Source organism: Oncorhynchus tshawytscha, unplaced genomic scaffold, assembly GCF_018296145.1.
Source record: "Oncorhynchus tshawytscha isolate Ot180627B unplaced genomic scaffold, Otsh_v2.0 Un_contig_37_pilon_pilon, whole genome shotgun sequence".
NCBI lineage: Eukaryota > Metazoa > Chordata > Actinopteri > Salmoniformes > Salmonidae > Oncorhynchus > Oncorhynchus tshawytscha.
Genome location: NW_024609825.1, coordinates 899,458 through 923,864, shown reverse-complemented (window position 1 = coordinate 923,864; position 24,407 = coordinate 899,458). Strand labels below are relative to the sequence as shown.

Sequence of the window (24,407 nt, the reverse complement as noted above, 5' to 3'; positions counted from 1 at the left end):
CAAGTCATACACAGCTTACAGTACAAATAACGGGTTAATGCAACAGTCCATGTAACCCCATAGGCTCGGCCCTAATTTACTCGCCGCATGGCAAATGGCCCAAGGCAATGCCGAGCCTTAGGCATTGTCTTATTAATAAATAATTAGCATACATGTTTAGATATTCACTTCTCATGACCATTTCTTGATCTTAGTCGGCTAAGATTGAATCTCAGAGCTGACAATGTAAACATCTGTTGTTCTGCCCCTGAACAAGGCAGTTAACCCACTGTTCCTAAGCCATCATTGTAAATAAGAATTTGTTCTTAACTGACTTGCCTAGTTAAATAAAGATGAAATAAAGATTAAATAAAATAAAAACACATAATACTTGATTGCACATGATTTGACCATAATATCAAATGGAATCAGATAAACATTTAAAAACCCTAAGGTCTAAGTCTAATTAGCTAAATGAAATGAGCATAATACTAACAATAAAAAACATACAAAAGTTTAATCTAGAGATCACTGTTTTTTTGCATTGGATGCGTCTCAATCCACCACATCTGTCTATGTTGCACTTCAGCATCTGCAATGAAAGGTGACAGAGCTAGAGCGGGGGGGTTTTCAGGCCATGAAACATCCTTAAAATGAGACATCTGGTCTTCTCACAAAATCGTCTGTAGCGTCCGAACAGTTTGTGCTGCACACTAATACGACCCCTCTGTGAAAAGGTGAGACTTGCCCCCCGGTTGGGACAGGGCTTAGACTCTTATCGGTTAATAGGCTAATTACATAGTCTTGTGTATATTTAAGCAATTAGGCCAGAGGAGGTGTGGTATATGGCCAATATGCCAAGGCTAAGAGCTGTTCTTATGCACGATGCAATGCAGAGTGCCTGGATACAGCACTTAGCCGTGGTATATTGGCCATATACCACAAACCTTTGAGGTGTCCTATTGCTATTATAAACTGTTTACCTACGGAATTAGACCAGTAAATACTTCCGGCGCCGACAGAGATGGCCGCCTCGCTTCGCGTTCCTAGGAAACTATGCAGTTTTTTGTTTTTTTACGTGTTATTTCTTACACTAGTACCCCAGGTCATCTTAGGTTTCTTTACATACAGCCGACAAGAACTACTGAATATAAGATCAGCGTCAACTCACCATCAGTACGACCAAGAATATGTTTTTCGCGATGCGGATCCTGAGTTCTGCCTTACAACCAGTGTAACCGAGTGGATCACATGCAGCGACCAAAAAAAAAAAAAAAACGACTCAGAAAAAGAGGGAAACGAAGCGGTCTTCTGGTCAGACTCCGGAGACGGGCACATCGTGCACCACTCCCCAGCATTCTTCTTGCCAATGTCCAGTCTCTTGACAACAAGGTTGATGAAATCCGAGCAAGGGTAGCATTCCAGAGGGACATCAGAGACTGTAACGTTCTCTGCTTCACGGAAACATGGCTCACTGGAGAGACGCAATCCGAAGCGGTGCAGCCAGCGGGTTTCTCCACGCATCGCGCCGACAGAAACAAACATCTCTCTGGTAAGAAGACGGGCGGGGGCGTATGCCTTATGGCCAACGTGACATGGTGTGATGAAGGAAACATACAGGAACTCAAATCCTTCTGTTCACCTGATTTAGAATTCCTCACAATCAAATGTAGACCGCATTATCTACCAAGAGAATTCTCTTCGATTATAATCACAGCCGTATATATCCCCCAAGCAGACACATCGATGGCTCTGAACGAACTTTATTTAACTCTCTGCAAACTGGAAACGATTTATCCGGAGGCTGCATTCATTGTAGCTGGGGATTTTAACAAGGCTAATCTGAAAACAAGACTCCCTAAATTTTATCAGCATATTGATTGCGCAACCAGGGGTGGAAAGACCCTGGATCATTGTTACTCTAACTTCCGCGACGCATATAAGGCCCTGCCCCGCCCCCCTTTCGGAAAAGCTGACCACGACTCCATTTTGTTGATCCCTGCCTACAGACAGAAACTAAGACAAGAAGCTCCCACGCTGAGGTCTGTCCAACGCTGGTCCGACCAAGCTGACTCCACACTCCAAGACTGCTTCCATCACGTGGACTGGGAGATGTTTCGTATTGCGTCAGACAACAACATTGACGAATACGCTGATACGGTGTGCGAGTTCATTAGAACGTGCGTTGAAGATGTCGTTCCCATAGCAACGATTAAAACATTCCCTAACCAGAAACCGTGGATTGATGGCAGCATTCGTGTGAAACTGAAGGCACGAACCACTGCTTTTAATCAGGGCAAGGTGTCTGGTAACATGACTGAATACAAACAGTGCAGCTATTCCCTCCGCAAGGCTATCAAACAAGCTAAGCGCCAGTACAGAGACAAAGTAGAATCTCAATTCAACGGCTCAGACACAAGAGGTATGTGGCAGGGTCTACAGTCAATCACGGACTACAGGAAGAAACCCAGCCCAGTCACGGACCAGGATGTCTTGCTCCCAGGCAGACTAAATAACTTTTTGCCCGCTTTGAGGACAATACAGTGCCACTGACACGGCCTGCAACGGAATCATGCGGTCTCTCCTTCACTGCAGCCGAAGTGAGTAAGACATTTAAACGTGTTAACCCTCGCAAGGCTGCAGGCCCAGACGGCATCCCCAGCCGCGCCCTCAGAGCATGCGCAGACCAGCTGGCCGGTGTGTTTACGGACATATTCAACCAATCCCTATACCAGTCTGCTGTTCCCACATGCTTCAAGAGGGCCACCATTGTTCCTGTTCCCAAGAAAGCTAAGGTAACTGAGCTAAACGATTACCGCCCGTAGCACTCACATCCGTCATCATGAAGTGCTTTGAGAGACTAGTCAAGGACCATATCACCTCCACCCTACCTGACACCCTTGACCCACTCCAATTTGCTTACCGCCCAAATAGGTCCACAGACGATGCAATCTCAACCACACTGCACACTGCCCTAACCCATCTGGACAAGAGGAATACCTATGTGAGAATGCTGTTCATCGACTACAGCTCGGCATTCAACACCATAGTACCCTCCAAGCTCGTCATCAAGCTCGAGACCCTGGGTCTCGACCCCGCCCTGTGCAACTGGGTACTGGACTTCCTGACGGGCCGCCCCCAGGTGGTGAGGGTAGGCAACAACATCTCCTCCCCGCTGATCCTCAACACTGGGGCCCCACAAGGGTGCGTTCTGAGCCCCCTCCTGTACTCCCTGTTCACCCACGACTGCGTGGCCATGCACGCCTCCAACTCAATCATCAAGTTTGCGGACGACACAACAGTGGTAGGCTTGATTACCAACAACGACGAGACGGCCTACAGGGAGGAGGTGAGGGCCCTCGGAGTGTGGTGTCAGGAAAATAACCTCACACTCAACGTCAACAAAACTAAGGAGATGATTGTGGACTTCAGGAAACAGCAGAGGGAACACCCCCCATCCACATCGATGGAACAGTAGTGGAGAGGGTAGCAAGTTTTAAGTTCCTCGGCATACACATCACAGACAAACTGAATTGGTCCACTCACACAGACAGCATCGTGAGGAAGGCGCAGCAGCGCCTCTTCAACCTCAGGAGGCTGAAGAAATTCGGCTTGTCACCAAAAGCACTCACAAACTTCTACAGATGCACAATCGAGAGCATCCTGGCGGGCTGTATCACCGCCTGGTATGGCAACTGCACCGCCCTCAACCGTAAGGCTCTCCAGAGGGTAGTGAGGTCTGCACAACGCATCACCGGGGGCAAACTACCTGCCCTCCAGGACACCTACACCACCCGATGCTACAGGAAGGCCATAAAGATCATCAAGGACATCAACCACCCGAGCCACTGCCTGTTCACCCCGCTGTCATCCAGAAGGCGAGGTCAGTACAGGTGCATCAAAGCTGGGACCGAGAGACTGAAAAACAGCTTCTATCTCAAGGCCATCAGACTGTTAAACAGCCACCACTAACATTGAGTGGCTACTGCCAACACACTGTCAATGACACTGACTCTACTCCAGCCACTTTAATCATGGGAGTTGATGGGAAATTATGTAAATATATCACTAGCCACTTTAAACAATGCTACCTTATATAATGTTACTTACCCTACATTGTTCATCTCATATGCATACGTTGATACTGTACTCTATATCATCGACTGCATCCTTATGTAATACAGGTATCACTAGCCACTTTAACTATGCCACTTGGTTTACATACTTATCTCATATGTATATACTGTACTCGATATCATCTACTGTATCTTGCCTATGCTGCTCTGTACCATCACTCATTCATATATCCTTATGTACATATTCTTTATCCCCTTACACTGTGTATAAGACAGTAGTTTTTTTTTTTTTTTTGGAATTGTTAGTTAGATTACTTGCTCGTTATTACTGCATTGTCGGAACTAGAAGCACAAGCATTTCGCTACACTCGCATTAACATCTGCTAACCATGTGTATGTGACAAATAAAATTTGATTTGATTTGAAATAGTTTTTTTTTTGTCATACCCATAGTATACAGTCTGATATACCCCAGCGTTCAGCCAATCAGAATTCAGGGCTCGAACCACCTGGTTTAAAAAATAATACTTATATATCAAATATTACAACAGTACAACCCAGTGGAGACACATTCCCTAACATGGCCTGTTTGGTGTTTTCCCTCCCTCAGATCCTTCTCCGATTAGATATACATTACACCCAGACATACATCATGTTGTGTTGGAAGGGATTTCTGGGATTGGATTGTGTTCTTGGTCTCCCGCGGGACCAGACCCTTTTACCAGGGATGTCAGTGGAGGGTCTCTCCCTTCTCCCCAACACGGCCCAATGACACCGAGTGGCTCCTTGAATCCTGTTTTCAATGGGAACTGAGACACAGGGGGTCTGGTCCGTGTTCTGGGGCACTCTGGCAGCTAGAGCTCCATCTGTTGTGGTTCTGGGTGTGAGCCCTGGAGACTAAGTCTAGTTAGACACACACAGAAAGGACTGGTTGGTTTGTGATGCTAATCCACAATGAAAACGTATTGTTTTGCCTTTATTCAGAACCTGAATAAGACCTGAATGGTGAAGTATGTCATTGTGTTGATACAAAGCAGGTTTTATGAAGTAATAGTATATGGTTTTCAATGAAGTTCTAACATTGAGCAGGGCTGTAGTCTGTAGTACTGTAGTCTGTAGTACTGTAGTCTGTGGTACTGTAGTCTGTCAAGACTCATGGTGCTGATTTTCAATGTTGTTCACTAAAAGTACCTCAGACACAGACTATTCGATACAGCTCTCAAGTCTTTGCTGCTGTTCACAAGATTCCTTAGAAATGGGTGACTGATTAACAATCTTTGGGTGATGTGCAAACTGACATGTACCAGGGAGTCGTTGTCTCAAACGGCAGAGTGACGACAGAAACCGCTTTCTCTGAGTCCCCCTGGGTAGAGAGAGGGCTGTCGTAAACAGGCCAGGCAGGGACCAGGGAGGGAACATGGCGCCATCAGTCACACAGTGACAGTGAAGCCATAGATCAGAGGGGAGAGTCGCTGCACACAGGAAGTACATTCCTTCCCCTCACAGTCACTGCCCCCACTGATGTTTGTTTAAACTGTCCTCTGATGTGTAGAGATTACCGTTCAACACAAACCTGCCCCCCTCTAACAGAGCCCCTCAGCCCAGAGTGCTGTCCTATAGCCAGGGGCAGATTGCTGTGCCTGCCTGGTAGGACTCTGGCTCCTTGGAGACCCCTAGCTCCATGTTATCATCCCCACCCCACCCTGCCTGCCGTGGTTGGGCAGTGGCCTCCGGCAGAGAGATGACCCATTTCTGGAACCACATCAGTTGTGAGTCCATGCAGGGAGAGTTTCATTACTCCATAGTGGTAGGTGCGGTCTGAGATGGCTACACCGATTCATTTAACAGCTCTAACCCTGTCCCCGCATGCTAAACCAGTTAAGCACCAACTGACAAACCCACAGTAGAAGGCTGCTATTTGCTGTGCAGATTGGGTGAATGGTAAGCAGCTCGACTGAGGAATTAAATCTGCTATCAACAGTTAGTGTGAGCCAGAGTGCACTGGCAGAGTGGCAGGGCAATCCCCACTATTGGAACTGTTATACAAGTAAATTCTCTCTTCGAAGTCCTTCTTTAAAGTTCAGGATATGTCATCTCTGTGAGAGGAAATGCACCAAGACATGTGAAACAGTGTTATGATGACAGTATGTCCAGAAAGATACAGATAGAGGATCCCTGAGCTCAGCAATGTGGGTCTGAGAAAAGTCAGATCTCTGTGTGAACGTAAACAGAAAAGGGAAAATGTACAAGAGCTTGAGATAAAATCCCTCTCATGTAAGGCAGATGTTATTGTAATGGGGTAGGTGGATTCACTGCAGAAAAAGACTGTGATAACTGAGAAGGGATATTATTGCTAACATACACCGTAATCCTAGACAGCAATTGATCTCACTCCTAGCCACCATGTGTGACAAGGATGAAGTATTCTAGGAACTATTTTTACTATTTATAGCCTAATGTCGGAGGGTTAAGATCTTTGTCAGGCGATTACCTTACACTACAATATGAGCAGGCGTTGAGAGCTCTACGTATCAGATTCCTCTGTAAATACTGTAGTTTCAATCATTATCTAACAATGACAACAGCCCTTAGCGTTTCAGAACTACCTTATCAAAACACTGCCACTAAAGGTATTATTGAGCATTTCACTTGGCACAAGTAACCATCATCTAACAACTACAAGTTTCAACAACCCCCACCTGCCTCTAACAGGGCATGACCATTAGTCAGGGACAGCTTCCCATGAGTAGGTGATTCAGTTCTCTCTCCATCTTTACTTATTACTAGAAGGGTTACCAACTATAAGAGTCTTGATGCTCACCTGAGTTTATCAGCCACAAAGATGACTCTGCGCTCCAGCAGCAGGGAGGCGAAGACCTGCACCACCTGACGCACACTCAGGCAGCTGAAGAGACTGTCAAAGTCTACATGCTCCAGTCTGGAGTCCATGGGCCGCCTCAGCTCAATGACCTGGGGAGAAGAACACCACCTGGGGTCACAACTTTGGTCACAACCAGTCATACATTCACAGAGGTCACAGGTCATGCTCAATTAAGCATACATCGCATTATCTTCATGCATCATCCTTCTTTGATGGAACCTTAGCAACCAAGGGCTGATGTGTCTCCAACCTCATTCCCTGCTCCAGGCAGGAAGGTCTTGACTTTGATGGTCTTCCCTGGCGCTGGGAAGGGTGACTCCATCAGACTCCTCATGAAGGGGTAGACCAGGGCTGCAGAGATCCCCCTCCGCCTCTCCACCTCATCCAGGATCTACACACAGCACAGGACAGGAGGTTGAGAGTTAGACCACACAGCACAGGACAGGGGTTTGAGAGTTAGACCACACAGCACAGGACAGGGGTTTGAGAGTTAGACCACACAGCACAGGACAGGGGCTTGAGAGTTAGACCCCACTGCAGACACTAGACTCAATATTTCAAACAGAAAGTCACAAATTCCCTATATAGTGCCTTATGGACCGTGGTCCGACGTAGTGCACTAAATAGGGAATAATGTTTCACTCGGGATGTAGATTGAGATTCTAGTAATAGACCAAGACCAGGTACATTCAGTTAGTATGGCCAGTGTTGATGGAATGGAAATGGTAGTGTGTTGCTGTCTGAAGGAAAGCTCCTGCTATTGTCTGGAACCAGGCTACCTTTGCCCCTTTTGACAAATACAGTATGTATTTATTTTGTGGCTGTCTGATATATATGGAAAATAGCAAAGGAAAATCCCACCCAATATGCCCATGTGTCTGTCTGTGTCAGACCTGTCTACTCCTGTCTGGAAAGTTTGTTGGAGAGAGACACACTCACATTCAGGGTCATATGATATCCCCTCCACTCCCCACACACCCTCTGTTCCCGGTGAAATCAAACACTCCCATCTTTCTCGCCTTAACTAGAAAAGCATTTCATACTCCTTGGAAAACATTTCCTCTCTCACCTACGCAGGTCTCAAGCCCTCAAAATGGTGCCTTCTGAAACCTACATCCACCACCTGTATGAGGGATGTTCAACCCTCACTGTTGAGGTGCCTGTGCTGTCACAAGACAGAAACAATCTATTGTATTTATGCATCCTTTTGGCCTTAAATGAATATGAAATGAAACTCACTGACAGTTTTTTGGCACAATTTAGTACTCACGACACAGTAATAAAAAGTTATTTTCATTCATTAGATATGTCTACTACCTCTTAATTGTTTCCCTTAACACAGGCCTTATTCACTTCAAATACACTGTTCATAGAGTATTCATGAGGAGGCAGATAAGGCATGGAGTACTTAAACACAATGAGCACTCTGTTTCATGTTAGCTAAACTCATGAACAAGTGAAGGAAACAATTTAACTGGGAAATCAGAGAGAGAAAAAGCTGAAAATAAGGTTTATGCTGGACAGGATGCCTTAGAGTGGAAATGCTGGCACAGCCTCAACTAGTTCACTCCTGGGAACACTGGCCTCGGCTCAGAGACAGGTAACCGCGACGACATCTACACTAGGGTGTGTGTGTGTGTGTTTGTGTGTAAGCATGAACTCACCTTGGAGAACAGGTGGAAACAGCCCAGTCGGCTGATGACGCAGTACACCTCAGGAAGGCGAGGCCCTTTCCCACTCGGCTGGAACAAGGGCACAAATTAAGAGTCTCGTCAGTCCCTGGGGAATAGAGTCTTATAAGGTAACACAGACAGTAATGTGGCAATAGATACTAAGATAAGATACTTGGTTAAGTTTATAATGCAACATCAATGAGAATATACTGAAACACTACCATACACACAAACATTATAAAGCCAACAGCTTAATTTGACCAAAGCAATGTGATGTACTTGCTTTTATTTAGATAAAGTACCAGGTTAGTTCACAATCGGCTGTGGTTGAAGAAATATTTATAAATCTGGTCTTTCCGCTGCTGGAGGTGGACGTCTTTAATCTGGAGAGACTGAGGCTTCTCGTTGTAAACTAAACACAGGTGCTGCAGTCTCTACACAGTTAATGATCACCTCTACCCTCCACACTAAACAATCACAGACCAGTCTACTCTGGAGCCAACCAGGCCTCCTGGATCTATCCATCTAAAACACACACACATACGCATGTGCACACGCGCACACATGCACACACACACACAAATTAACACGTGCATACATATAAAGAAATCCCGAAATCCAGTTGTCCATATTAGGTATGCAATTTTCTCCTCTGCTTTCTCCAAATGGATGATTAAATCAAGCATGTGGTACTTGGTTAAAGTCCTTAGGAATGTGTTGTTCATGCCAACTCCACCAGGGAAAGAAGGAGCTGGGTTACCGGAGAGGAGAAAACTCACCTCTCTCACAGCATCAGGAGTCGTCTGATCTACAGCTACTTAATGTCAGCAACTACTGAGCTCAATACAGTAAAGTAACAGTCAGAACTGAGTTTAAGAATGGCCCCCATCTCGGTCTACGTGACACACAAATACAGTAGGCTACTAAAACATACTGACAAACCCTACAAAACATACACACTTTGTGAATGTACATGTTATTGGGCATAACAGTGACATTAAAAACAAATCACAGCAAGCACAAAATCCCACACAGCCATACTTTCTGAACTTAAGCCAAATGTGGGCTCATCGTAAAACATCAAATGACTAGAAACCCTTACTGGCGGGTTGTGCTCTACAATGACAAACCTAGACATTTCATGGTTTGTTTTTCGTCATTCTTCCCCTGAGAAACTCTCATGAAACAGAAGGAGTCCAGTTTTACTAGGATTCATCCCGATCGTTTTGAAAGGCAAAAACAACCAAGCTTTGTTACATACGGACATTAAAATTCACTTTATTTACTTTCTCTCCTATTCACACCCAGCGTGGTGACGCAATAACACCTCAATGGTCCCACAGGAAAGAAAAAAACCTTGTCAAAACAAACAGGGCTGGCTCAGCACGGTGTGAACAGAACAGACACCAGTGAATTAATGGTGGCTTGCTTACCAGCAGACGCCTGCAGTACCCAAACCTCCTGCTGCCATCCTCTCCAGTCAACATGAACGAGAAGGTCTCACTGTACCGAAACACACACACACACACAGAGAGAGATTGAACAGTGATCAAAGGAAACGTAGTGTTGGATCTCATTCACACTTTAGGGTTGGTGAAGTAGCACAGTCTTTGTGGCGGAGAGAGAAGACTGTATTAGGGACCCACATTGTCAGGGGCAGGAGTAAGAGTAAGAGTCTAACAGGATTTCATGAAGATAATGGCATTACATCTTTGTTTTCTTCCTAATTTTACTTGTTGATATTTACACATCTGATCATATTATCGATTTGTTCGTTTTTTAACCTTAATCTATATATGGAAGACTTGTGCATCACAACTGATTAGTACCATCTGGTTCAGGCAAGGAATGGGATTAATAGGCCACCAGTGTGGTGGTGAGCTTTCCTCCGTGATGCAATGGGGTTATACAGGAATCTGTACTGTACCTGCTGTATTCAGACACTGGGGTCCAGTCCTTGGCATCTGGAAAGCAGAACTGGGGGATGGCTTTGAGTCTCTGCTCTGCCTCCCTCATCAGCTTGGTGGGCCTCTCTAGCTGTGAGACGAGATGAAAAAGGAACAGGAAATGTCTCAGTCAGAAACAGACCCAGACGCTTACAGTCTACTAAGTCTGTCCTCTTTACAGGGTCCCCAAAAACGTCCCCTACAGTAAGAATAAATGACCAGCCTAAGCATTCTCCCACACAGGGTTAGCACCTCCTCCCCTTATCACCCCAAACCCCCCTCTCTACCCCCTCTCCCCCCGACGTCATTGGGTCAGGCTTTTCTCTGGCAGAGAATCAACATACTGATATCTCCCAGGGGATTCTATCACTGAACAAAATCTTAAATAACTTAAAAAGAGATCTTTGAGTAAGTAAACACTTAACTACCATAGAAACCGTTTCCTGGTTACACCACTTACTGTCAATAAACTCTGAAAACTCCCTCAACCCGTATGTTACGGCCATGGCCCTACTCTTCAGAAATATCTGCATCTACAGTGCCTTCAGAAAGTATTCACACCCCTAGACTTTTTCCCCATTTTGTTGTGTTACAGCCTGAATTTAAAATGGATTACATTGAGATTTTGTGTCACTGGCCTATACACAATACCTCATAATGTCAAAGTGGAATTATATTTTCAGAAATGTTTACAAATACATTTAAAATTAAAAGCTGAAATGTCTTGAGTCAATAAATATTCAACCCCTTCATTATGGCAAGCCTAAACAAGTTCATGAGTAAACATGTGCTCAACAACTCACATAAAGTTGCATGGACAAAAATTGTGTTGAACATTTATTTTTGAATGACTTCCTCATCTCTGTAACCACACACATACAATTATCTGTAAGGTCCTTCAGTCGAGCAGTGAATTTCAAACACAGATTCAACCACAAACAACACAGATTCAACCACAAAACCAGGGATGTTTTCCAATGCCTCGTAAAGAAGGGCACCAATTGGTAGATGGGTAAAAAAAAAAAAACAGACATTAAACATCCCTTTGTGCATGGTGAAGTTATTAATTGGTGTATCAATACACCCAGTCACTACAGTCCTTCCTAACTCAGTTGCCGGAGAGGAAGGAAACGACTCAGGGATTTTGCCATGAGGCCAATGGTGACTTTAAAACAGTTACAGAGTTTAATGGCTGTGATAGGAGAATCAACAACATTGTAGTTACTCCTAAATACTAACCTAAATGACAGAATGAAAATAAGGAAGCCTTTACAAAATAAAAATATTACAAACAGGATGCATGTTTTGGAATAAGGCACAAAAGAAAAACTGCAAAAAATGTGACAAAGAAATTAACTTCATGTCCTGAATACAAAGTGTTATGTTTGAGGCAAATCCAACACAACACATCACTGAGTACCACTCTTCATATTTTCAAGCATGGTGGTTGCATCATGTTATGGGTATAGTTATCATCGGCAAGGACTACACAGGGTTTTTTAAATCAAAATAAAATAAATAGAACTAAGCACAGGTAAAATCCTAGAGGAAAACCTGGTTCAGTCTGCTTTCCAACAGATACTGGGAGACTAATTCACCTTTCAGCAGGACAATAACCTAAAACACAAGGCCAAATATACACTGGAGTTGCTTACCAAGACAACACTGAATGTTCCTGAGTGGCTTAGTTACAGTTTTGACTTAAATTGTATTGAAAATCTATGGCAATACATGAAAATGGCTAGAAATGATCAATAACCAATTTGACAGAGCTTGAAGAATAATATGCAAATATTGCACAATCCAGGTGTGCAAAGCTCTTAGTAGACTTACCCAGAAAGACTCTGTAATCGCTGCCAAAGGCATTTAAAATAAATAATTATGAATTCAGGCTGTTACAGAACAAAATGTGGAATAAGTCAAGAGGTTGGAATACTTTCTGAAGGAACTGTATGTGCTGAACTGTATGTCCACTGACGTTTTTGACTGCCGAAATCAATATTTTTCTGTATGAAAATAAGCCATTTTAAATTCTATTTCAACATGCAAACAACATTGGTAAGGGTCTCCGACCTCCATATATCCCAGCTCTCAGCATACATACTTCTGTAGGTCCAGTGAGTAATGTCTCAGAAGAAACAGTTATCTACCAGGACCCCTTCCTGTTTAAATCCTTTCTCTCACTTAAGGGACTTGACACTGCTGTCTGACCCATGACCAAGGGGCCCGAGGGGCCAGAATACAGTTTGGTTGGTCCCTTACCTTGGGGAACTGGTAGGTGACTTCGGGAGAGAAGGAGTTCTTGGTGGGCTTTTTCTTGAGGGACACCACCACAAAGTACTCAAACAGCTCCCTCTCCTGCCACTCAATCAGCTGCAGCTCCAGTGTGCGGTAGCTAGGGGCCCTCCTCAGCATTGACTGCAGCTTCAGCAGCCTCTGGGTGTGGGCTGGGGAGAGAAGAGAGAGGGATATGGACAGTTCAACCTTCAGTACAGGGTTGTATTGACAAAATGCATATCCCAAACACTGTGTACTACACACAACTGACAGCACTCACAGCTAATAATGCACTACAAACCATGCAGTCTGACAAATAGCTTACAGTCCAACATTCACTTCCCAGCTAACAAGAAACATTCCCATAACTAATTAAATGTTACCATTGGATTCCCCTTAGGTTGAGAGAGTACATAACAAGATAATGTTCTCCAAACATATTTTGTCAAGCATGATGTTTCCAAAACCATGTTACGATGTAAAAGGAAACCAAACATTCAAGGAACTTCCCCCTGAAAAGTTGCCAGGTGATTCCTGGGATGATCAACAACAACAAAATCACAAAATGCTTTGAAAACCAAACAAATGGGAGGTTAAATGATTGTTATCTCTAACCTACCAAAAACATTCTGGGAACCAAAACTTAACTGGATTTAAAACGTTAGCTGGGTTTCAACACACTGATTAAACCTCTATACTCACACATGTTTATCCTCACACAGTCCAACACATAACAACCTAAACACAGATTAGAGAAAAGTACAAACCTTATAGTTCACCATAACTGTCATCACAGATGGCTTGTGTTTAAAACAGAGTATGAACAGAATCAGCAACGAGTTCGAACACAGTGCATTTAGTATTTATTCGAAAGAATGACAGTTGTATAGTCTATAGCACATCCATTACATCTTTATTTTGCCTTTCAGTTACATTTCTGTGGTCCCTTTGGTCACAAGTCACTTGATCGATGTCTTGTTCCAAACACTGACTTGTCAAAACTAACAGAGACATGTGCGCTTGTTGTATCTGCTGTGAGTGAGACAAATCCTCTGTCTATGCAGAAACAGACAGCTATAGACCAAGTGCACCATTGTTCTCCAGGGACTGAGCTTCAACTGCATTCTGTGACCTCTCACCTTTGAACCTGTCATCAGAATCGCTCTCACTCTCGCTGTTGTCATCTGTAAACAGATCGGAGAGAGAAAAAAGGTTTGTTTAGGGTCAGGGGTCATCTCTACAACTGTATGTTTATGCCATAGAGATGAGATGACTGGGACACTATGTGGGTGGGGGAGACAAATATTTACTCCCTGATCCAGACAGTGGATGGAGAGAAGGAAGGGAGGAGCCCCTATGTACCTCTCAGAGATGCCGTCTCAATATTAGACAAGGACAGCTTCTTCAGCCTCTTCTTCCCTCTCTTGGTAGAGTAAATGGAGTTGATTCTCTGGACCATCTGTAAGCAGTGAGAGGAAAGGGGAAGCTCAGTGTGTGTACAACCTACAGTAGAGGACTATCTGGTCTCTTGTGGTGAAGCTTTTCAAAGTTGGCTCCATTTAGTGCGTGGGAGGAGGACAAGATAGACATAAAATCCTTCTCAGTGCTCTCTCTCTCTACATGTCCAGAACTATTCCTGGGATATGGCTTGTGTTTAAAACAGAGTATGAACAGAATCAGCAAAGAGTTTCCGTCACAGTGCATTTAGGAATTATTCAAAAGAATGACATTTGTATAGTCTATAGTAAATCCATCTTCATTTTGCCTTCCAGGTAGATGCATGGCCCCGTAGATACATGGCTTCCAAGAATAGAATAGTCCTTGAGGAGATCATCATGGAGAGAACAGGTTCATTCCTACAGCCTGGAGTGTTTTATATTGTACCTTGGGGATCCTCCGGTGCCTACGAGAGGCCAGGGTGTCGCTGGCGCTGCTCAGGCTGTCATCCAGCAGGCAGCAGGGGGAGGGAGAGACCCCCAGCTGGGGCGGCAGCAGGAGCATGTCATCATGGCTGTGTCGCTTGGACAGGCGGGACGCCCGGTGACTCTTCTTGTCTGTGGGACCAGAGAGGCACAGGGACTGGCTACTGGGCTTAGAGGGCAGCTGTGGAGGGGGAGAGAGAGGACAATACTGAGGCTGTGTCCCAGATGGCAACCTATTCCCTTTATAGTGCACAATTTCTGACCAGGCCCCATAGGATGAAGCAATGGATCCTGGTTTGGTCTGGGATTGACTGAAGTTTTTGTCATGACAATAAGTAACCGTACCCAATAATACAAGATATTTTCCTCACCGCACAGTGACCTCATTCCCAGCTGAACACAAGGAAATTCTAAATCATCTTTCCTACGACGAGACAGTGCCCATCCATATTAAAGCAGCAGAGCCAAACCTACATTTCCAGGCAGAATGACAGTATTTTACTGGAACTCCACCAGGTTTCAACACATCAAAAGTCTTCTGTAGTGCAAATAATGAGAAATCTAGCTGTGAAATAAGATTATTGGAGGATCCTGTCCAGGTTTCAGAGCTCTAACTCCAGTCTGAGGGATAATTCTACCGTTGGAAAATACCTCAGTTCTGCTAGCTAGCTGGGTTACCTGAGGAGGTGAGTTGAGTTTCTGGGAGGTCCAGGTCCGGTTGCTTTCCGGTACCAAGCGGTTCTTCTGACCCAAACTCCTCCTCTTCGGGTCCACGTCCTCGTACGGGTTCTCCTTCTCTGTGTGACGACATTTAGAAAACAGATTAAGGTCTAAGATAACAGCAGCAGCTGTTCAGAAGGATATGTTAAGGTTCAGGGAGAAGGAAGGTATTTGACTAGACAAGACAAAGCCAGAGGTGCTTCAGGCCAGAGTCTGTGTGAGATGACGGGGGGAAGGAGAGGGAGTTGGGGGCAGGAGAGAGGCTCCCCGTGGTGTAGCTCAGATCAAATAAATCATGCAGGGGCCAGGATAAATGTCACTCTCAGCTGGCTGCTACAATGCCCAAATGTACTGTCTCTTTAAACAGTTACTGTTGAGCCAGGGCCCCGGAGGCCCCGCTGGCCCCTGACCGACTGCACTGTGCCGAGACTCCCGGACACTGGGCTGCTAGTGGTGAGTCATGGCCGGAGTATGCAGGCTGTCTGCTGCGGGAGGCGAAGGGGAGGAGCGGGACATCCTCCTCCTCTCAGGTATCACTGAACTTCATTCTCACATCCTTTCAATGAGACTGTTGATGCAGAAATGTTCACTCAACATTTCAGAGGTGTTGCACAAAGAGTTTTGGGTTTTTCCACTGCACACTGACGGGAATCTCACACAGCACTGCTTTCACTGATGTCACTTGGAAAAGAGCCAGCCAGCGTGTATAAAAACTTGTATAACACCACTGCCCATGTCCATCCAGACGTGCTCTGAGAATAGCATTTCAGCTGGGTCTGAAAAGGTTGTGAGAAAATGAAGGAACTGCACTAAAAAGGAAAACAGAGCCAGATGGTGTCGAAAGGCATGAGGGAAAAGACTTGCAGTGAAAGACGAGAATGAATCTTACAACAGAGCTAGTGTCTGGTAAAAGAGACTACACTAAATCTATACTTCAGCATCTCAATGATGGAAGAGAATCCTATAAACGGAGGAACACCTTGAAGGCCAACGTTAAACTGTGATAAATGTATCTGTTAAAGGTATCTGTTTTGTTAAAAGGGGTTCATCATTTATTGCCTATTTATGAACCATCTTAGTGAGATCATCAGAGCATTCTGCCATGTCATACTGAAAATGAAATTCCAGTCAGACTGGGCTTTTGCCTCTTCCCTCCCTATGCATTATCAGAGCTGAGTGTAGCTGGGACCATAAACTGAAAATGATTGAGACCGACCATACTTATCGCAGGCATTTTACTGATATTGTTGATTACGATAAGTAGCCTACTAGAGAAATATGAAGTTTGAAATGAAATAAGTTTACTAACATGTGTGATTGTTAATTGGGCAATTGATGGCTACAGACTAGTAGTAGTTTTTTTTTAACCCAATTTCATGGTATCCAATTGGTAGTAGTTACATTCTTGTCTCATCGCTGCAACTCCCGTACGAACGGGAGAGGCGAAGGTCGAGAGCCATGCGTCCTCCGAAACACAATGCACATCCAACCCGGAAGCCAGCCGCACCAATGTGTTGGAGGAAACACCGTACACCAGGCAACCTGGTCAGCGTGCACTGCGTCAAACCCACCACAGAAGTCGCTAATGCGCGATGAGACAAGGATATCCCTGCCGGCCAAACCCACCTAACCCGGACGACACTTGGCCAATTGTGCGTCGCCCCATGGACCTCCCGGTCGCTCGAACCCAGAATCTCTGGTGGCACAGCTAGCACTGTGATGCAGTGCCTTAGAACACTGCGCCACCTGGGAGGCCAGTAGTAGTAGTTTTAAGGGTAATATGAAAAAATGTACTGTGGTGCACATTAATGTATTAAACTATTGATATATTTATCGTTATCACATCAATTGGAGAATATGAATAGAGAATATGAATATGAATATGTTTTTCGCGACGCAGATCCTGTGTTCTGCCTTACAAACAGGACAACGGAGTGGATCCCATGCAGCGACCCAAAAAAACGACTCCGAAAAAGAGGGAAACGAGGCTGTCTTCTGGTCAGACTCCGGAGACGGGCACACCGTGCACCACTCCCTAGCATTCTTCTTGCCAATGTCCAGTCTCTTGACAACAAGGTTGATGAAATCCGAGCAAGGGTAGCATTCCAGAGGGACATCAGAGACTGTAACGTTCTTTGCTTCACGGAAACATGGCTCACTGGAGAGACGCTATCCGAGGCGGTGCAGCCAGCGGGTTTCTCCACGCATCGCGCCGACAGAAAAAAACATCTTTCTGGTAAGAAGAGGGGCGGGGGAGTATGCCTTATGGCTTACGTGATATGGTGTGATGAAAGAAACATACAGGAACTCAAATCCTTCTGTTCACCTGATTTAGAATTCCTCACAATCAAATGTAGACCGCATTATCTACCAAGAGAATTCTCTTCGATTATAATCACAGCCGTATATATCCCCCCCTCGATGGCTCTGAACGAACTTTATTTAACTCTTTGCAAACTGGAAACCATTTATCCGGAGGCTGCATTCATTGTAGCTGGGGATTTTAACAAGGCTAATCTGAAAACAAGACTCCCTAAATTTTATCAGCATATCGATTGCGCAACCAGGGGTGGAAAGACCTTGGATCATTGTTACTCTAACTTCCGTGACGCATATAAGGCCCTGCCCCGCCCCCCTTTCGGAAAAGCTGACCACGACTCCATTTTGTTGATCCCTGCCTACAGACAGAAACTAAAACAAGAAGCTCCCACGCTGAGGTCTGTCCAACGCTGGTCCAACCAAGCTGACTCCACACTCCAAGACTGCTTCCATCACGTGGACTGGGAGATGTTTCGTATTGCGTCAGATAACAATATTGACGAATACGCTGATTCGGTGTGCGAGTTCATTAGAACGTGCGTTGAAGATGTCGATCCCATAACAACGATTAAAACATTCCCTAACCAGAAACCGTGGATTGATGGCAGCATTCGCGTGAAACTGAAAGCGCGAACCACTGCTTTTAATCAGGGCAAGGTGTCTGGTAACATGACCGAATACAAACAGTGCAGCTATTCCCTCCGCAAGGCTATCAAACAAGCTAAGCGTCAGTACAGAGACAAAGTAGAATCTCAATTCAACGGCTCAGACACAAGAGGCATGTGGCAGGGTCTACAGTCAATCACGGACTACAGGAAGAAATCCAGCCCAGTCACGGACCAGGATGTCTTGCTCCCAGGCAGACTAAATAACTTTTTTGCCCGCTTTGAGGACAATACAGTGCCACTGACACGGCCTGCAACGAAAACATGCGGTCTCTCTTTCACTGCAGCTGAGGTGAGTAAGACATTTAAACGTGTTAACCCTCGCAAGGCTGCAGGCCCAGACGGCATCCCCAGCCGCGCCCTTAGAGCATGCGCAGACCAGCTAGCCGGTGTGTTTACGGACATATTCAATCAATCCCTAAACCAGTCTGCTGTTCCCACATGCTTCCACACAGACAGCATCGTGAAGAAGGCACAGCAGCGCCTCTTCAACCTCAGGAGGCTGAAGAAATTCGGCTTGTCACCAAAAGCACTCACAAACTTCTACAGATGCACAATCGAGAGCATCCTGGCGGGCTGTATCACCGCCTGGTACGGCAACTGCTCCGCCCTCAACCGTAAGGCTCTCCAGAGGGTAGTGAGGTCTGCACAACGCATCACCGGGGGCAAACTACCTGCCCTCCAGGACACCTACACCACCCGATGTTACAGGAAGGCCATAAAGATCATCAAGGACATCAACCACCCGAGCCACTGCCTGTTCACCCCGCTATCATCCAGAAGGCGAGGTCAGTACAGGTGCATCAAAGCTGGGACCGAGAGACTGAAAAACAGCTTCTATCTCAAGGCCATCAGACTGTTAAACAGCCACCACTAACATTGAGTGGCTGCTGCCAACACACTGACACTGACTCAACTCCAGCCACTTTAATAATGGGAATTGATGGGAAATGATGTAAATATATCACTAGCCACTTTAAACAATGCTACCTTATATAATGTTACTTACCCTACATTATTCATCTCATATGTATACGTATATACTGTACTCTATATCATCGACTGCATCCTTATGTAATACATGTATCACTAGCCACTTTAACTATGCCACTTTGTTTACATACTCATCTCATATGTATATACTGTACTCGATACCATCTACTGTATCTTGCCTATGCTGCTCTGTACCATCACTCATTCATATATCCTTATGTACATATTCTTTATCCCCTTACACTGTGTATAAGACAGTAGTTTTGGAATTGTTAGTTAGATTACTTGTTGGTTATTACTACATTGTCGGAACTAGAAGCACAAGCATTTCGCTACACTCGCATTAACATCTGCTAACCATGTGTATGTGACAAATAAAATTTGATTTGATTTGATTTGAATTCAGGCAATTTATCTCGATATGGATATTTGCCTGTATGGCCCAGCTCTAGGGCTGGACTGACGTCTCAGTGCTCTGGGACCCCAATCAACTGAAGCAGAGTAATGACAGCCTGCTGGGATGATGATATGTCTCCCTGGCTTCTGACGCACTGGAGGGTACTAATCAACTGCTGTGGTTACTCACATCCAGAGTGGGCACACCACTCCTGACCTGGCTGCACACACACTGTGACTCAGCATCTGTTTACACAATAGGCTCTCTCTAGAGCGAGACAGAGGACAGACTATCTACACAATGTCAGGATAGGATTACCCCATAAAAGGGCTATGGACAGAATATCCCTCGCCATCGAGTGGCTGCTACAGTGGCACCAGTCATTCATGTAAAAAACAGAGATGTTCACGGGACCAAAACAGGCTTGAGATCTGTCTAAACATTTGGTGGCACCACAAACCATGCTGTAACTGTACAGTGTACATCCTTCAGAGAAGGCTTGTGACCACATGGGCCAAATTATGCACAGTATTTTTGGAATCTAAATTGTTTAACACTCATACCTCAAAAATGCTAAAAACTACAGTATACATTCAACTGTAAATTAAAAAGAAATGCCATACTGTATTCATCAGCAATTCATAAATCTATGTGAAATGTATGATTACATAGACAAAACAAAGCATCATTATTCCAGTCAGCAGATTCCAATACAGTGTTAGAGCAGAGATAATCTGGCTCAGACAGACAGGCCAGGGAGGCTATCTTACCTCACCACCACCACTGTTGACATAATGATGTTAGAGAGATTCAGTTCAGCTTGGGGTTGATGATGCAGACGTAATCCATTACTACTGAGTCACTGTTGTGTACATATCCTGATTCACCAGACAGGAAACCTATTCCCAGTGACGCTACGCCAATCAAACTATAGCTTGTCATAATATAACCATTTATACCATAACACCATAATGAATCATGAATTTCATAACACAGGTGGCAGATGACTGATCTTCTCAAAGTACATTTTGCCAATTAGACATAAGAAACACTGACTTCAGACTGACTTCACTGGTTTCAGAATGAGAAGCCAGTGAATATTGGCAAATGTCCAGTCACTCAAGAATTAATTCGAGAGTATCTCATCAGAGAGACTTGAAAAGCTGCAATATGACTTAATGAAACGTGGCTGCATGATGACAATACGCACGTAGTACTCAGTGGATTCTCCATGCAGTGGCAGGATCGGACGGCAGCTTCGGGGAAGTCGAAAGGAGGAGTGTGTTTTTTTTTCATAAATAACAACTGGTGTGCTGCTTCCAGTGTGAAGGAAGTCTCTAGCTTTTGCTCACCTGATATAGAATACCTCATGGTAAGCTACAGACCCTTTTATCTACCAAGAGAGTTCTCATCTGTAATTATCACAGCTGTCTACATCCATCCACAAGCCAACACCACTCTGGCACTCAACTGTATGGAGCCATAAACAAACAAGTGGTTGGGTGGAGAATTAAAACCGTCCTACCTCACTTCTACCAACACGTCTCCTGTGCCACTAATGGCACTAAAACTATAGACCACTTTTTTTCTACCAACAGAAATGCAAACAAGGCCCTCCCTCATCCTCCCTTTGGCAAATCTGACCATGACTCCATTTTCCTGCTTCCTGCTCAAACAGGAAGTACCAGTGATGACCTGAATACGGAAGTGGTTGGATGAAGCAGACGAGAGGCTATAAAACTGTTTTTCTAGTACAGACTGGAATATGTTCCACGATTTATCCGATAGCATTGAGGAGTTTACCACAACAGTCACAGGCTTCATCAATAAGTGCATAGCATATCCAAACCAAAAACCATGGATTACAGACAATATCCACGCTGGGCTAAAGGCTAGAGCTACCGCTTATAAGGGACAGGACATAGACATGGATGCATACAAGAAAGGCCGCTCTGACCTCCAACAAGACATCAAACATGCAGAAGGACAATATAGGAGGGAGGTGGAATGCAATCACAAGGCCGAAATACCAGGGCATGTTCTCAGAACATGCGCAGACCAGCTGGCAAGTGTCTTCACGGACATTTTCAATCTCTCCTTGTCCCAGTCTGTAATCCCAAAATGTTTCAAACTGACCACCATTGTCCCTGTTCCCAAGAGCTCCAATGTAATCTGCCTAATTGACTATCGCCCTGTAGCACTCAAATCTGTAATTATGAAGTGCTTTGAAAGGCTGGTCATGAAAAACATCAACACCATCATCCCAGACACCCTACACCCACTCCAATTTGCATACCCCCTGACAGATCCACAGATGAAGCAATCACAATTGCACTTCACACTGCCCTCTTCCACCTGGACAGGAGGGAAAATTACTATGTGAGAATGCTGTTCATAGACTAGAGCTCAGCGTTCAACATAACATTCCCCTCCAAGCTCATCATCAAGCTAGGGACCCTGGGACTGAACCACTCCCTCTGCAACTGGATCCTGGCTGATCTTCAACACCTGGGCCCCTCAGGGGTGTGTGCTTAGTCCCGTCCTGTACTCCCTGTTCACCCACGACTGCGTGGTCATGCACAACTCCGACACCGTTACCAAGTTTGCTGACGACGCGACAGTGGTAGGCCTGATCATGGACGGCGATGAGACAGCCTACAGGAAGGAGGTCAGAGACTTAGCAGTGTGGTGCCAGGACAACAACGTCAGTAAAACCAAGGAGCTGATCGTAGACTAAAGGGGAAAGAGGGGAGAGCACACCCATATTCATGTTGACAGGGCTGTTGTGGAGCGGGTTGAGAGCTTCTAGTTCCTTGGTGTCCATATCACTAAGGACTTAACATGGTTCTCACACGCGCACACAGTCGTGAAGAGGGCATGGCAGCAATTCTTCCCCTCAGGAGGCTGAAAAGATTTGGCATTGGCCCTCGGATCCTCCAAATGTTCTACAGATGTAATATTGAGAGCATCTTGACCGTCTGCATCACTACTCTGTATGGCAAATGCACCACCCTTGAGCTCAAAGCGCTACAGAGGGTGATGCGGACAGCCCAGTACATCACAGGGGCCGAGCTCCCTGCCATCCAGGACCTCTATATCAGGCGGTGTCAGAGGAAGGCCTGAAAAATTACCAAAGACTCCCAAGCCATAGACTGTTCACTCTGCTACCGTCCGGCAAACGTACTGGAGCATCGGCTCTCAGACCAACAAGCTCTGAGACAGCTTCTACCCCCAAACCATAAGACTGCTAAATAGCCAGACTGCTAAATAGTAAATGAATGATACCTAAACTATCTGCACTGACTCTATCTTGCACCTACCTGCACTTGCACTAACCCTACGTACTAACCCTACGTACACACACACCATATACACACACTCACTAGACTATATAAAAACACACACTCACTAGACTATATATACACACCATATACACACACTCACTAGACTATATATATATGCACTCACTAGACTATATATACACACCATATACACACTCACTAGACTATATATACGCAGACCATATACACACTCACTCATATACACTACATTGACACTCCAACACAAAACCCACACACATTCATACACATACACACACTTTTACACTCATCATATGCTGCTGCTTCTCTGTTCTATACTCGGCCTTGTCTCAGGATGGTAAGTTGGTGGTTGAAGATATCCCTCTAGTTGTGTGGGGGCTGTGCTTTGGCAAAGTGGGTGGGGTTATATCCTTCCTGTTTGGCCCTGTCCGGGGGTGTCCTCGGATGGGGCCACAGCAGTGTCTCCTGACCCCTCCTGTCTCAGCCTCCAGTATTTATGCTGCAGTAGTTTATGTGTTGGGGGGCTAGGGTCAGTTTGTTATATCTGGAGTACTTCTCCTGTCCTATTCGGTGTCCTGTGTGAATTTAAGTGTGCTCTCTCTAATTCTCTCTTTCTTTCTCTCACTCGGAGGACCTGAGCCCTAGGACCATGCCTCAGGACTACCTGACATGATGACTCCTTGCTGTCCCCAGTCCACCTGGCCGTGCTGCTGCTCCAGTTTCAACTGTTCTGCCTTATTATTATTGGACCATGCTGGTCATTTATGAACATTTGAACATCTTGGCCATGTTCTGTTATAATCTCCACCCGGCACAGCCAGAAGAGGACTGGCCACCCCACATAGCCTGGTTCCTCTCTAGGTTTCTTCCTAGGTTTTGGCCTTTCTAGGGAGTTTTTCCTAGCCACTGTGCTTCTACACCTGCATTGCTTGCTGTTTGGGGTTTTAGGCTGGGTTTCTGTACAGCACTTTGAGATATCAGCTGATGTACGAAGGGCTATATAAATAAATTTGATTTGATATATTTTAGTCTTATTATTATGATCTATCATGATGACTCGTCACTTTACCCTGCCTTCATGTACATATCTACCTCAAATACCTCATACCGCTGCACATTGATCTGGTACTCATACTCCCTGTATATAACTCCATTCTTGTGTAGTTTATTTTATTCCTTTTATTCCTAAATTTCTGAAACGATGGGAAGGGCTCGTAAGCAAGGATTTCACAGTAAAGT

The 24,407-nt window shown here is 45.1% G+C and overlaps 1 protein-coding gene across 7 annotated transcripts in view; it reads right to left on the bottom strand.

Moving 5' to 3' along the window:
- LOC112263830 (DENN domain containing 2B) overlaps positions 1–24,407 on the bottom strand; it is an 82,547-nt gene that overhangs the window by 16,756 nt on the left and 41,384 nt on the right. For all 7 annotated transcript variants that reach the window (XM_024440452.2, XM_042319089.1, XM_024440455.2 and 4 more), the window contains 10 exons: positions 15,433–15,551; positions 14,717–14,935; positions 14,195–14,291; positions 13,972–14,016; positions 12,818–13,002; positions 10,537–10,646; positions 10,043–10,112; positions 8,601–8,678; positions 7,187–7,327; positions 6,877–7,025 (listed from right to left, as the gene is read on the bottom strand). In XM_024440452.2, coding sequence (XP_024296220.2) covers positions 6,877–7,025; positions 7,187–7,327; positions 8,601–8,678; positions 10,043–10,112; positions 10,537–10,646; positions 12,818–13,002; positions 13,972–14,016; positions 14,195–14,291; positions 14,717–14,935; positions 15,433–15,551 — 1,213 coding nt within the window. The remainder of the gene's footprint in view (positions 1–6,876; positions 7,026–7,186; positions 7,328–8,600; positions 8,679–10,042; positions 10,113–10,536; positions 10,647–12,817; positions 13,003–13,971; positions 14,017–14,194; positions 14,292–14,716; positions 14,936–15,432; positions 15,552–24,407) is intronic.